The 14,264-nt window shown below is 45.9% G+C and overlaps 1 protein-coding gene across 12 annotated transcripts in view; it reads left to right on the top strand.

Moving 5' to 3' along the window:
• LOC106605129 (MAP7 domain-containing protein 1) overlaps positions 1-14,264 on the top strand; it is a 67,391-nt gene that overhangs the window by 27,474 nt on the left and 25,653 nt on the right. For 9 of the 12 annotated variants that reach the window (XM_045718379.1, XM_014200470.2, XM_014200467.2 and 6 more), the window contains exons 3-5: positions 6,184-6,252; positions 6,920-6,940; positions 12,858-13,021. In XM_045718379.1, coding sequence (XP_045574335.1) covers positions 6,184-6,252; positions 6,920-6,940; positions 12,858-13,021 — 254 coding nt within the window. The remainder of the gene's footprint in view (positions 1-6,183; positions 6,253-6,919; positions 6,941-12,857; positions 13,022-14,264) is intronic. The other 3 variants (XM_014200474.2, XM_045718380.1, XM_014200469.2) reach the window with 1 other exon arrangement.

The following is a 14,264-nucleotide window of genomic DNA, read 5'->3' as shown; positions in this document are numbered from 1 at the left end:
CCTTCAGATTGCCTTTCTGCTCAGTCATGCAAGCTTACCTCTGTGTTTAATCTTACCCTGAGGGAAGGAGGCAGAGGAAAAGGACGAGAAACACTCTGCAGCTCTTAATTAGCTAAATTAAATGGCAAGTCATGCATTTGTGAGCACTACCTCCATAATGTCCGCTTTTATTAAACTTTGTCAGCCTCGGGTCTGACAGCTCATGGCACTTGGCCACCGGCGGTCCCTTGCCTCCTGGGAGGTTTTCAGGGTCCCTGTGTTTTCAAGAGATCTTTAAAAGACCAGGGATTTTACCCTTCACTGTCACTGTCAGGGGGCCCTGCTGCTTCAGTTCAGCCAACCACATACACACGCATGTCGCACACACACGCACACACACAGCTCCCCCAAACCACTCTCCATAGCACTTGCTACTTGTTGCTATGGAGACTTGGTTTTTACTGTAACACTTTCTTCTGGATTTCCCATGGACATAAATACAGTGCCTTCAGAAAGTATTTACACCCCTTGACTTTTTCCACATTTAGTTGTGTTACAGCCTGAATTTAATTGATTAAATTGAGATTTTGTGTCACTGGCCTACACACAATACCCTATAATGTCAAAGAAGAATGATGTTTTTTGAAATGTTTACAAATTAAATTAAAATGTAAAGCTGAAATGTCTTGAGTCAATAAGTATTCATTCCCTTGGTTATGGCAAGCCTAAATAAGTTCAGGAGTAAGCATTTGCTTAACAAGTCACATAATAAGTTGCATGAACTCCCTGTGTGAAATAATAGTGTCACGTCCTGACCAGCAGAGGGAGGTATGGTATCAGTTTTGGGTCAGGATGTGGCAGGTTTTTTGTATGTTAAGGGGTTTGTGTTGGTGATTAGACTCCCAATTGAAGGCAGGTGTGTTGAGTTGCCTTTGATTGGGAGTCTTATATAGTGGTGTGTGTTTTTCTTTGGGGTTGTGGGTAGTTGTTTTTGCACTGCGTTTTGAATAGCCTGCAAAACTGTTGCTGTCGTGAGTATCATTTATTGTTTTGTTTTTTCACTGTGGATGCTTTGCGTGTGTCTCATTAAAAGAAAATGAGTTTCCACAACTCTGCTGCATTTTGATCCTCTCTTCAACACCACGACATAACCTGTGACAGAACTACCCACCACCAAAGGACCAAGCAGCGGAGAAGAGGACAGAGGCAAGTGAGGGAGGAATGTTGGAAGCAGCGCGCTCGGGAGGAGATGGATTCCTGGTCGCTGGAAGTATTGGAGGAGAGGATTGACTGGACATGGGAGCAGTTGCGGGCCCACTGTGACAACCTGCCTGGGAGGCAGGTAGAACCCGAGAGGCAGCCCCAAGAATTTTTTAGGGGGGGGCACAAGGGCTATTTTGCGGGGTGAGATTGGAGCCCCAGGCCAGCTCCCCGTACCCTTGTAGGGCAGACTGGACAGGTCCCGTGCTTTGGGGCTGTGGTGAGGCCTGGGATTTTCAGGCCGGTAGGCACAGTACCAGCGCCCCGCATGTGCCAGGGCGAAGTAGGCATCGAGCCTGAAGGGGTGATGCCAACCCTGCGCTCAAGACCGCCGGTGCGCCTCTACGGTCCGGTGTTTCCCACTGTGCGCACTAGCATGGAGGTGTGTGGACGTGCCAGCCCCACGCATCAGGCGTCTAGTGCATCAGCCCAGCCTCGCCAGTCAACAGTCACCAGAGCTGCCCGCCAGTCAAGAGTCACCAGAGCTGCCCGCCAGTCAAGAGTCACCAGAGCTGCCCGCCAGTCAGGAGTCACCAGAGCCGCCCGCCAGTCAGGAGTCGCCAGAGCCGCCCGCCAGTCAGGAGTCGCCAGAGCCGCCCGCCAGTCAGGAGTCGCCAGAGCCGCCCGCCAGTCAGGAGTCGCCAGAGCCGCCCGCCAGTCAGGAGTCGCCAGAGCCGCCCGCCAGTCAGGAGTCGCCAGAGCCGCCCGCCAGTCAGGAGTCGCCAGAGCCGCCCGCCAGTCAGGAGTCGCCAGAGCCGCCCGCCAGTCAGGAGCCGCCAGAGCGGCCCGACTGCCCGGAGCCGCCAGAGCGGCCCGACTGCCCGGAGCCGCCAGAGCGGCCCGACTGCCCGGAGCCGCCAGAGCGGCCCGACTGCCCGGAGCCGCCAGAGCGGCCCGACTGCCCCCGGCCCAGCCAGGGCGGCCCGACTGCCCTCCGGCCCAGCCAGGGTGGCCCGACTGTCCTCTGGCCCAGCCCGAGTGGCCCGCCTGTCCTCCGGCCCAGCCCGAGTGGCCCGCCTGTCCTCCGGCCCAGCCCGAGTGGCCCGCATGTCTTCCGGCCCAGCCAGAGTGGTCCGTCTGCCAGGGTCAGCCCGAGTGGCCCGTCTGCCCGGCGCAGCTATCGGCGCCACCGAAGTGGGCGACGCCGAAGGTGGAGCGAGGTCCACGTCCTGCACCTGAGCCACCTCCAGGATAGGTGGGTTGGGGAGGGAGGGTGTAGCACAGTGCCGTCGGTGACGGCAGCCACCCTCCCTTCCCTCCCTTATTGTTTATGGGTTATTGTTTATTGGTTTTGTTGGGGTATTGGGGATTTTTTGGTGTTTTCTTTTTTTTAGGTGCATTCCGGGATCTGCACCTTGAGGGGGGGGGGGGGGTACTGTCACGTCCTGACCAGCAGAGGGCGTAATTGTGTTAGTCTTGGTCAGGATGTGGCAGGGGGTTTGTGTTTGTTAAATGTTGTGTGGGTGATTGGACTCCCAATTGAAGGCAGGTGTGTTGAGTTGCCTTTGATTGGGAGTCCTATATAGGAGTGTGTGTTTTTCTTTGGGGTTGTGGGTAGTTGTTCTTGCACTGCGTTTTTGTATGCCTGTAAGACTGTTCCTGTCGTGTGTATTGTTTTTCCAGTGGATGCTTTACTCCTTTTTAAAAAAAATTTAAATATGAGCATCCATATTCCCGCTGCAGTTTGGTCTATTCAACACGGCTCTTTTTGTGACAAATAGTGTTTTACATGATTTTTCAATGACAACATCAACTCTGTACCACACACATACAAATATCTGTATGGTCCCTCATTCGAGGAGTGATTTTCAAACACAGATTCAACCACAAAGACCAGGGAGGTTTTTGAATGCCTGGCAAAGAAGGGCACCTATTGGTAGATGGGTAAAAATAAAAAGCAGACGCTGAATATTCATTTGAGCAAGTTATTAATTGCAATTTGGATGGTGTATCAATACACCCAGTCACTACAAAGATCTACACACTACAAAGGCGTCATTCCTAACTCAGTTGCCGGAGAGGGATTTCACCATGAGACCAATGGTGACTTTAAAACAGTTAGAGAGTTTAATAGCTGTCATAGGAGAAACCTGAGGATGGATCAGCAACATTGTAGTTACTCCACAATACTAACTAACCTAATTGACAGAGTGAAAAGAAGGAAGCCTGTACACAGGACAATAACCTTAAACACAAGGCCAAATCTACAATGGATTTGCTTACCAAGCCGTGTTTCAGTTTTGACTTAAATCTGCTTGAAAATCTATGGTAAGACTTGAAAATGGTTGTCTAGCAATGATCAACAACCAATTAGACAGAGCTTGAAGAATTGTGAAAATAATTATACTACCGTTCAAAAGTTTTGGGTCACTTAGAAATGTCCTTGTTTTTGAAGGAAAAGCCAATTTTTTGTCCATTAAAATAACATAAAATTGATCAGAAATGTTGTAAATGACTATTGTAGCTGTAAATGGCTGATTTTTAATGGAATATCTACAGATGCCCATTATCAGCAACCATCACTCCTGTGTTCCAATGGCACGTTGTGTTAGCTAATCCAAGTTTCTAATTTTAAAAGGCTAATTGATCATTAAAAAACCCTTTTGCAATTATGTTAGCACAGCTGAAAACTGTCATTCTGATTAAAGAAGCAATAAACCCACCTTCTTTAGACTATTTGAGTATCTGGAGCATCAGCATTTGTGGGTTCGATTACAGTCTCAAAATGGCCAGAAACAAAGATCTTTCTTCTGAAACTCATCAGTCTATTCTTGTTCTGAGAAATGATGGCTATTCCATGCGAGAATTTACGAACACACTGAAGATCTCGTACAACGCTCTGTACTACTCCCTTCACAGAACAGCACAAACTGGCTCTAACCAGAATAGAAAGAGGAGTGGGAGGCCCCGGTGCACAACTGAGCAAGAGGACAAGTACGTTAGAGTGTCTATTTTGAGAAACAGACACCTCACAAGTCCTCAACTGGCATCTTCATTAAATAGTACCCACAAAACACCAGTCTCAATGTCAACAGTGAAGAGGCGACTCCGGAATGATGGCCTTCTAGGCAGAGTTCCTCTGTCCAGTGTCTGTGTTCTTTTGCCCATCTTAATCTTTTATTTTTATTGGCCAGTCTGAGATATGGCTTTTTCTTTGCAACTCTGCCTAGAAGGCCATCATCCCGGAGTCGCCTCTTCACTGTTGACGTTGAGACTGGTGTTTTTCCGGGACTATTTAATGAAGCTGCCAAGGGATATGAATACTTTCTGAAGGCACTGTATAGCCAGAAAGGCAGGCCCATCTTCGTCCAATGAGAGAAGGTATCCATTTAAAGGATACCAATTGGATATGCCCAGACAAAAGTTCCCTATGCATTAAAACTTGGACCCCAGAACCAAATCCTGTGTGCGTTAGCTAGTACTACAGTCTGCCATGAGCGCTATGTATAAAACTGCTCCTCTATTCCTTTCAAAAAGGCAAGTAAAAGAGATGAGAGAGAACCATATTGTTGAGATTTGAGGAGTGTGCTGCTAACAGTCTGGAACCCAAAAACGCTGCAGTGTTTCTGGGTCAACTTGATTCTGTTTCGGTCTCTGATGCTCCTGTGGGGGGACTCATAGTGATGGTCAGGGCACACACACGCACGCACGCACACACACACACACGAAGGAACGAACGCACGCTAGAGCTTTTTACAGCGCTATACATAATCAGACGTGGTGTCAAAGTGGATCAGAAGATGTTATAGAGAGGCTGCTGTTTATCTTCCGTATCTGGTGGATTGTTTCAGCACTGTGATGATATTGTTATAATGTGTTAGACTCCCCTGAGGTATGAATCGTGACATGGATGTAGAACATATGCTCTGTTTATGGAAGGAAGATGATGCCCGAAACCTTCACACATACAGTAGAATTCAACTTGGCCGGTTAAATGCCGATCAGTTGTCATGAAAAGGTAGTAAATGGTGCTTGGCATTTGAGAATTACATCATAATAATTACAGTATGGTGTTTTCATTCAGGGAGTTTTGCCTAGGTCATAATTATGCAATGAATCATATACAACATGATCATCTAATTACATGATTTTTTTTTTTTTTTTAATATCATTCAAAACCAATTGGGGTTAAATTGATAATTGGTTATGGGCCAGGGGAAATGTTCCACAAAGAATCTATACCAAACAACCCAAAGGGGTGCAGTAGAATTCCTGAAACAGTAGGACTATGCTTCCCAGGCATGAGGTTAAGGTTAAGGTGCTCAGAGGAATGCTCAGAGGAATGCAGACACCAGAGATGTTACAGTAGGAAAAGATAAATCAACACTCCTCTCCCTTTTTTCAGTAATGTAACACAGATACACACCCACATTTTCCAGTCAGCACCATCAGGGACTTTGAACATATACAATAACTTGCAAGACAGCTCTGCTTGAAGATCGACGAGGACCTCTATAGAAATGGATTGTTCTGATGTACAATGTTTTTGTCTCGAGGTTGGACAAAGACCGTTTCTGCCTTCCAAACATGATTGTTTATTGTGCATTTCCTCATAAGTCAATAATGGCTAAATTGAATGCTGAAAGAACATAAACCCTGTTTATAGCCATATCCTGTCTAGGATTAGGTGCATTACTTAACTGAATGCAATTACATGTTCACTCATGAATCCTCACCAGGACACAGTAGCCGAGGTGTGCCATGGTGTGACCAACCACCAGTCCTAATCAGAGTGTTTCCCACATTGCTCCTTCACTTCTATTAGATACTAGAGTGGAGTCTCTATCTGGCTCTGATATAGTTGCCAGATTTGACTGCCAGCTTCCAGCGTTTCATCGCTCTGCCGATGTGGGGCTGGATTGGGGCTTCTCTCTGTGTACAATGACCTGTCACGTTCACTTACTCTCTCTCGCTCTTTCTCTTGTTCTCTCATTCTCACCCTAGACGCAGTGAAGTCAGAGGAGAGACAGAAGCTGGCCAAGGAGCGGAGAGAGGAGAAGGCCAAATATCTGGGTAAGCTGAGATGGAGGGTTGAGAGGAGGAAACTCTGTACACAGGGAGAGGATGCCCCCTAGTGTTGGGGGGTAAGGGGTGGTGGCAGATTTTGTTTCAGGTTGTGTCGGCATTGGCTTTGTTTTCAGGCCTACAGATGGTGTGCACATGTATCACAGAAACATTTAGAAAACGTTGAATGAACGTCAAACCAACCTAGGCCGTGGCTCAAGCTCAAGCTGAGCACTTCAATGAGAACGAAAACCAAGCCAATGATGATTTAGTATTTGGCTTTCAGGACACAGTTTTCAACGTGCATGCTCCAAATAAATGTTCATGTGCTTTTTATTAAAACAATAGCCGAGCCAACCCCTTTTTGTTTGAACTCACAAATGCTTTAAAGATCCCCAGCTCTGAACTTATATGTTTAACCCAATGTCAATTGATAAAGAATAGTTTTCAATTGATAGTAGCATATGTCAATGCCCTGCTTCCACTTGCCTTAACACTTCTCTGGCTCTATTTCTTTTGTCAGTCAAAATGGCTGCCTGTCACCTGCTTGAGTTTTTTGGTTTGTTTATTTCACAAGCCACGCTGTCCTTGGCTCTAGTGACACACTGGCGACGTGCACTGCTTTGCATGATTGACAGTTGCTCTTGTCTTCTCTTTCGCCCATCCCCCCCTCCAGACAAGCTCGGCCAGATACAAGGTAAGTCACAACCGATGTGTCCATGGTGGTAGTGGTGGTGGTGGTAGTGGTGAGGATTCTTGTTGTCATGACCTGCAGTTTTGACCTGTTGCCTTTATTGATTTTAACAATTGTGTCTGTTTGTCGCTCAATCACCCTCTCTACAAAAAGTCTTTTGAATGAACTTTCTACATTACCATGGAAATGATTGCATCACAGTACCAGGCTGCCATTGTGAGAGTACCAATGAGTTTATCAGTCAAATTGCCAGGGTTAGAGGATCCAAGCCTGTTCTATTCATTCTATTTCTATGTGTGCTGCTGCTGCAGGGAGGGGGGCGTTGCCTAGCCAACTGACGACTCATTTGCTACAAGAACTTGCTTGTTTCAACAAAGAGCAACAAAGTTTCATCACGTTGTAAAGAGTCCATGTTACCGCATAAAGGTACTCAACTGCATGACCGGCCGGCCGGTCGGTCTTCAGTCAGCTGTTCGTTCCACAAATTCTGACGGTTATTTTAATTTCATGGCGGTCTTCATCCATAACCGTCGGTTACACGGATATACGGTAATTGTACCAGTCCCACATTGCGTGTGTGCACCTTTTTTTCATAGGACGTCAGCCCAGTGTCTACTTCCATCACATGTTTTCCTTCCATGTTGAGTAAATGATACAAAGTATATTGAAAGCAGGTGCTTCCACACAGGTGTTGTTAAGCATTATAGCATCCCATCATGTATAGAAATGCTGAGCAGGCCATTATTTTTGCCATCATTTTGACTGCCATGGCTATGCCCCCATAGGATTACAGTGCCCCTATCCAGAGGGCATGAGTGGTCACTGAATGGTTTGATGAGCATGAAAACAATGTAAAACATATGCCATGGCCGTCTCAGTCACCAGATCTCAACCCAATTGAACACTTATGGGAGATTATGTAACGGCGGTTGAGACAGCGTTTTCCACCACCATCAACAAAACACCAAGTTTCTTCTCGTGGAAGAATGGTGTCGCATCCCTCCAAAATAGTTTCAGACACTTGTAGAAACTATGCCAAGGTGCATTGAAGCTGTTCTGGCTCGTGGTGGCCCAACGCCCTATTAATACACTTTATGTTGGTGTTTCCTTTATTTTGTCAGTTACCTGTATAATCATATAATATACTGCTCAAAAAAATAAAGGGAACACTTAAACAACACATCCTAGATCTGAATGAAATAAATAATCTTATTAAATACTTTTTTCTTTACATAGTTGAATGTGCTGACAACAAAATCACACAAAAATAATCAGTGGAAATCCAATTTATCAACCCATGGAGGTCTGGATTTGGAGTCACACTCAAAATTAAAGTGGAAAACCACACTACAGGCTGATCCAACTTTGATGTAATATCCTTAAAACAAGTCAAAATGAGGCTCAGTAGTGTGTGTGGCCTCCACGTGCCTGTATGACCTCCCTACAACACCTGGGCATGCTCCTGATGAGGTGGCGGATGGTCTCCTGAGGGATCTCCTCCCACACCTGGACTAAAGCATCCGCCAACTCCTGGACAGTCTGTGGTGCAACGTGGCGTTGGTGGATGGAGCGAGACATGATGTCCCAGATGTGATCAATTGGATTCAGGTCTGGGGAACGGGCGGGCCAGTCCATAGCATCAATGCCTTCCTCTTGCAGGAACTGCTGACACACTCCAGCCACATGAGGTCTAGCATTGTCTTGCATTAGGAGGAACCCAGGGCCAACCGCACCAGCATATGGTCTCACAAGGGGTCTGAGGATCTCATCTCGGTACCTAATGGCAGTCAGGCTACCTCTGGTGAGCACATGGAGGGCTGTGCGGCCCCCCAAAGAAATACCACCCCACACCATGACTGACCCACCGCCAAACCGGTCATGCTGGAGGATGTTGCAGGCAGCAGAACGTTCTCCACGGCGTCTCCAGACTCTGTCACGTCTGTCACGTGCTCAGTGTGAACCTGCTTTCATCTGTGAAGAGCACAGGGCGAATTTGCCAATCTTGGTGTTCTCTGGCAAATGCCAAACGTCCTGCACGGTGTTGGGCTGTAAGCACAACCCCCACCTGTGGACGTCGGGCCCTCATACCACCCTCATGGAGTCTGTTTCTGACCGTTTGAGCAGACACATGCACATTTGTGGCCTGCTGGAGGTCATTTTGCAGGGCTCTGGCAGTGCTTCTCCTGCTCCTCCTTGCACAAAGGCGGTGGTAGCGGTCCTGCTGCTGGGTTGTTGCCCTCCTACGGCCTCCTCCACGTCTCCTGATCTACTGGCCTGTCTCCTGGTAGCGCCTCCATGCTCTGGACACTACGCTGACAGACACAGCAAACCTTCTTGCCACAGCTCGCATTGATGTGCCTTCCTGGATGAGCTGCACTACCTGAGCCACTTGTGTGGGTTGTAGACTCCGTCTCATGCTACCACTTGAGTGAAAGCACCGCCAGCATTCAAAAGTGACCAAAACATCAGCCAGGAAGCATAGGAACTGAGAAGTGTTCTGTGGTCCCCACCTGCAGATCCACTCCTTTATTGGGGGTGTCTTGCTAATTGCCTATAATTTCCACCTGTTGTCTCTTCCATTTGCACAACAGCATGTGAAATTTTTTTGTCAATCAGTGTTACTTCCTAAGTGGACAGTTTGATTTCACAGAAGTGTGATTGACTTGGAGTTACATTGTGTTGTTTAAGTGTTCCCTTTATTTTTTTGAGCAGTGTATATAATTTATTACCACTAAATGCAGTTATTTTGCCATTTTATACAGGAATTATAAAGAGAGGATAGGAATCAAAGGTCACATCACCCTTGCTGAATGGCAAATGTGTTTATACTTAATCTCGGAACCCAGATCCAATTTTCACATTCCCTGGCCAGCTACTTCATTTGTAAACATTTATGTCAACAGTCTGTCATGAGAGACTAGTTTTTACTATAAAGGTCATGTTCATTATCCCATATGTTCCAATTTCACAATTGGAGTACAAAGCTGGAAGCTGCTTAAGTAAAGAACCTCATAGAAGTATTATATATGCCTTCTGGTAAATCCAGCCTTCATCATCATAGTAAAGTATAGTAAATCTGGGATAAATGTGTTATACCATCATGGATCCAGCAGGAGTCCAGACAGAGGGTTTCTCCCGGATCTAATTCCTTCATTCACTGAGATGCAATCTATATTTGTGTTTGCATTCCCAGTTATGAAGGAAAACCAAGGCTAAGAAGGCCAGTCTTTTGAAGTATCAAAAACTGGAGCGTACTGTGTCTTCTTCAAATGTAGGCTATATTGTTCCATTGTTTTCCTTTTTTTTTCCTCAAATGAGACCGGATTTTCTCCCTGTATGTTTTAGTATTTTGATAGGCCTCTGCTGAGTATTGCATGAAATGTCCCCTTTGGCCCAAGAAGACGTGTTTGGCCCTGTGACCATATGAGTTGTCCATTCTTGGCTCTCTGTAGAGTGTAATGCATACTTAATGTGGACAGGGAGGGAACATGACTCAGTTAATGATTATTTAATGTCTCTAGTTGCTGCCTAGCAGACCAAGATGTTGAGTGTCAATGCAGGGAAACATTAGGGGAGATGAAGGGAAGGAGAACCATATTTAAGTCACATCCACAAGGGGAATGTAGTGCCGTTGATCTCTTCAATATGCACACATACACACACACACTTTTTAATTGGCTCAACTGGCACTACGCCATCCTATTCAAACAACGACAGATGTCAAAACTGAAATCAGATCACTGGGGACATTATTAAATGACCTAAGATCAGTTATTAACAGAAAGTATGCGTTTATTGCACAAAATAATTGTCTATTTGACACCAGCATTATAAATGTTCCCTATAGCAATATATTTTTCCTTCTCCTCAATGCTATACATGTTCTAAATTAGCATGGCCACTGTGCTGCTCCCTGCCAATGTGCCAAGATCTCATGTGGGCCTTGTCAGTGTCACACTCACACTGTCACATATTTGTGTCACGGTTGTCGTAGGAAGGAGCGGACCAAAGTGCAGCGTGTGTGTCGTTCCACATTTTATTTTCACGGTGAAACTATGCAATACATACACATAAACTAAAGAACAAAAAACAACAAACCGTGACGCAGAGGTGAAACATACACTAACTCAAAAACAATCTCCCACAAACCCAGGTGGGAAAAACACCTACTTAAGTATGATCTCCAATTAGAGACAACGATGACCAGCTGCCTTTAATTGGAGATCATCCCAAACAAAACCCAACATAGAAATACAAAACTAGAACATAACAACATAGAAACACTAAACTAGAAAACCCCCTGTCACGCCCTGACCTACTCTACCATAGAAAATAACAGCTTTCTATGGTCAGGACGTGACAATTTGATGTGTAATGGCAGTGTGCAGTCTGTCATGCTCTCACTCTTACTAGTCGGTGTGCCTTTGAGTCAGTGGAGGCGAGAGCTGTGTAATTCTCCATCCATAGCCAGCCCTTACATGTAGCCTCTGTGGACACTGCACTGGAAGCCTTGCTTCTCCTTCCTCTTCCCTTCTCCCACACTCCCTCCTTCTCACTCCCCATACTTCAGATTTCCACAAGGTTGAAACCCGAGACAGTCTGCATGCAATTACCTCTACTGCTAGACCTCAAAGCTTTGCCTTGACAGAAGTTAATAATATGCCCTTGCCTTACTGGAGTCAAAGTACTGTTATTAAAAGTAATTACGTTGAACCGAAATGCACACTGACTGTAGAAGATAATATGTAGGAACTCATTTTGTTAGTGCTGGGGCCCTCTGGCCTGCTGTGGCATGGTGGGATGGTGCTTTTTGTTTCCTGGTGCTTTTTGAGCCTACTTCTTTCAAATAAAAGCACAGCTGTGCGCCTTGTGATAAATCTAAGCGTTTGCCTCCAATGTTACCCCAGTATTCCCCTAAAGTAATCTGATATCCACCAAATAACCAGTCGTTTTTGTTGCAGCAAGTACCCCCCCCTAAAGAAGCTGATCGTTCATGGGGGTTTATTCAATTAAGCCAAAAGATCTAGTGGCTTATGTGCAAAGAGAGAAAAGCACTATGTGTCCCAAATGGCACCCTGTTGCATATTTAGTGCCCTATTTCCCTATAGGGCATTGGTCATAAAGTAGTGCACTATGTAGGGAATAAGATGCCATTTAAGACGCAGGAGCGGTCATAGAGGTGGTGGCATAATACCACCTTATACACCCTCTTTGAATGGCTCCGGGGGTGGGGACGCTTACCATATCAAAGCGAGCAGTTTATTGAAACCGGCGCATGATGCGATTAACGTGGTAAAGTGTCAGTCCAGGGGTATCAGCTGAACCTTGCATAATGCTGCCTCTGTGTCGCTCTGTGCAAAGTGAAGTAATTCAATTTATATCTGAGGGAAAGTGGAATTTCTCTGTTGAAAAGAAACACTGCTTCACACACCCGCACTTTAGAGGGATTTGAGATTTTAAAGCACAGTCAACATCAGAGTGAAGAGGCATTTGTGTTTTATTTAAAACTACTTAAACTATTGTTTACCGCAGATTTGCTTTTGGAAGAAGTACAGTTTTTAATTGAAACAGATTAAACACTAGGGACTCAATTTTTTGTCCATAGCAAAACAACATTAAAATGTTGGTCAACATCTAACAATGCAACATGGCTCTGCCTATCAGCTGCAAAGGGTATTGTATTCAAAGAGAGAATAGAAAATTCTCAAATAAGTGGGACAGGAAGAAAGAGAGGGCTCCCCCACATGGCTTCCACTTGTCTAGTCATTTCCAATCAGTTTTTGTCTCAAGGAAGGGAGAAATGAAGGATGCACTTTTGAAACATTTGAACAGGGCCTCAAAGAGAGAGAGGGAGAGTTCTCTCTTGATCCCAATTTTGTTATCTTGCCTCTCTAACCCTTCTGATGTGGTTTTCCCGTAGCGGCGAAGAAGTCCCAATGGCTGGAGAAAGAGGAAAAGGCCCGGCAGCTGAAGGAGAGCCAGCTGGACGAGCGGCGCAGGAAGCTGGAGGAGCAAAGGATCAAGACAGAGAAACGTCGCGCTGCCCTGGAGGAGAGGCAGAAACAAAAACTAGAGAAGAACAAGGTGGGTTGTGAGGGAGAAGGGTGAAGTACCCCTAGACATTAATCTTAGGAGAGTTTAGCATTTTCTTAACTAATGACAAAGGTTAGTATTTGCAGAGGGGCAGCTGATCCTAGATCTGTACCTAGGGGAAACTTCACCCCAGAACGGGTGATAACACTCCTCACAGCAAGCCAATATTAGAGCCCTGATGATCGTGGGTTCAATCCCCACGTCCGCCTTTCCTGCTTTCCCTGCAAGATGGCGCCGACAGAGATGGTCGCCTTGCTTCAGGTCCTTAGGAAACTATGGAGATTTTTTTTTAAATGTTTTATTTCTTACATTGTTAGCCCATAAAATCTCAAGTGTTATTACGTACAGCTGGGAAGAACTATTGGATATAAAAGCAACGTCAACTTACCAACATTACGACCAGGAACACGACTTTCCTGAAGCGTGAACCTTTGTTTGGACCTCCACCCTGGACATGGGATCTAATCCCAGAGGCCAACCCAAAACAACGCGGCCGTCACAGGAGAGTCAGACGGAGGGGCCTACTGGTCAGACTTAGAACGTGAGCACACCGCTTCCGAGCATATTACTCACCAATGTCCAATCTCTAGACAACAAGGTGTACGAAATTAGGGAACAAGTTGCCTTCCAGAGAGACATCAGAGATTGTAACATTCTCTGTTTCACGGAAACATGGCTCACTTGGGATAGGTTGTCAGAGTCGGTACAGCCACCCGGTTTCTTCATGCATCGCGCCAACAGAAACTGTCACGACTTCCGCCGAAGTCGGCTCCTCTCCTTGTTGGGGCGGCGTTCGGCGATCGACGTCACCGGCTTTCTAGCCATCGCCGCTCCATTTTTCATATTCCCATTTGTTTTGTCTGGTTCCATACACACCTGTTTTTCATTCCCTAATCACACTGAATGTATTTAGTCCTTTGTTCCCCTCCATGTCTTTGTGTGAAATTGTTTTGATGTTATGTGGGTATTGTTACGCGCCAGACTTTTGTTTATGTTCCGTGTTTTGGGCATGTTATATGTACTTATGTGCTTTTGTTGGGACCGGAATAAAAAGTGCGCCTGTTACACTCTGCTCTCCTGCACCTGACTTCGCCTCTGGTACACACCCTTAACAGAAACAAACATCTCTCTGGCAAAAAGGGCGGGAGTGTATGCCTTATGATTAACGACTCATGGTGTAATCATAACAACATACAGGAACTCAAGTCCTTTTGTTCACCTGACCTAGAATTCC

Source organism: Salmo salar, chromosome ssa05, assembly GCF_905237065.1.
Source record: "Salmo salar chromosome ssa05, Ssal_v3.1, whole genome shotgun sequence".
Classification (NCBI taxonomy): domain Eukaryota; kingdom Metazoa; phylum Chordata; class Actinopteri; order Salmoniformes; family Salmonidae; genus Salmo; species Salmo salar.
Note: the sequence above shows the minus strand (reverse complement) of the source record. Positions and strands in the feature narration are given on the sequence as shown.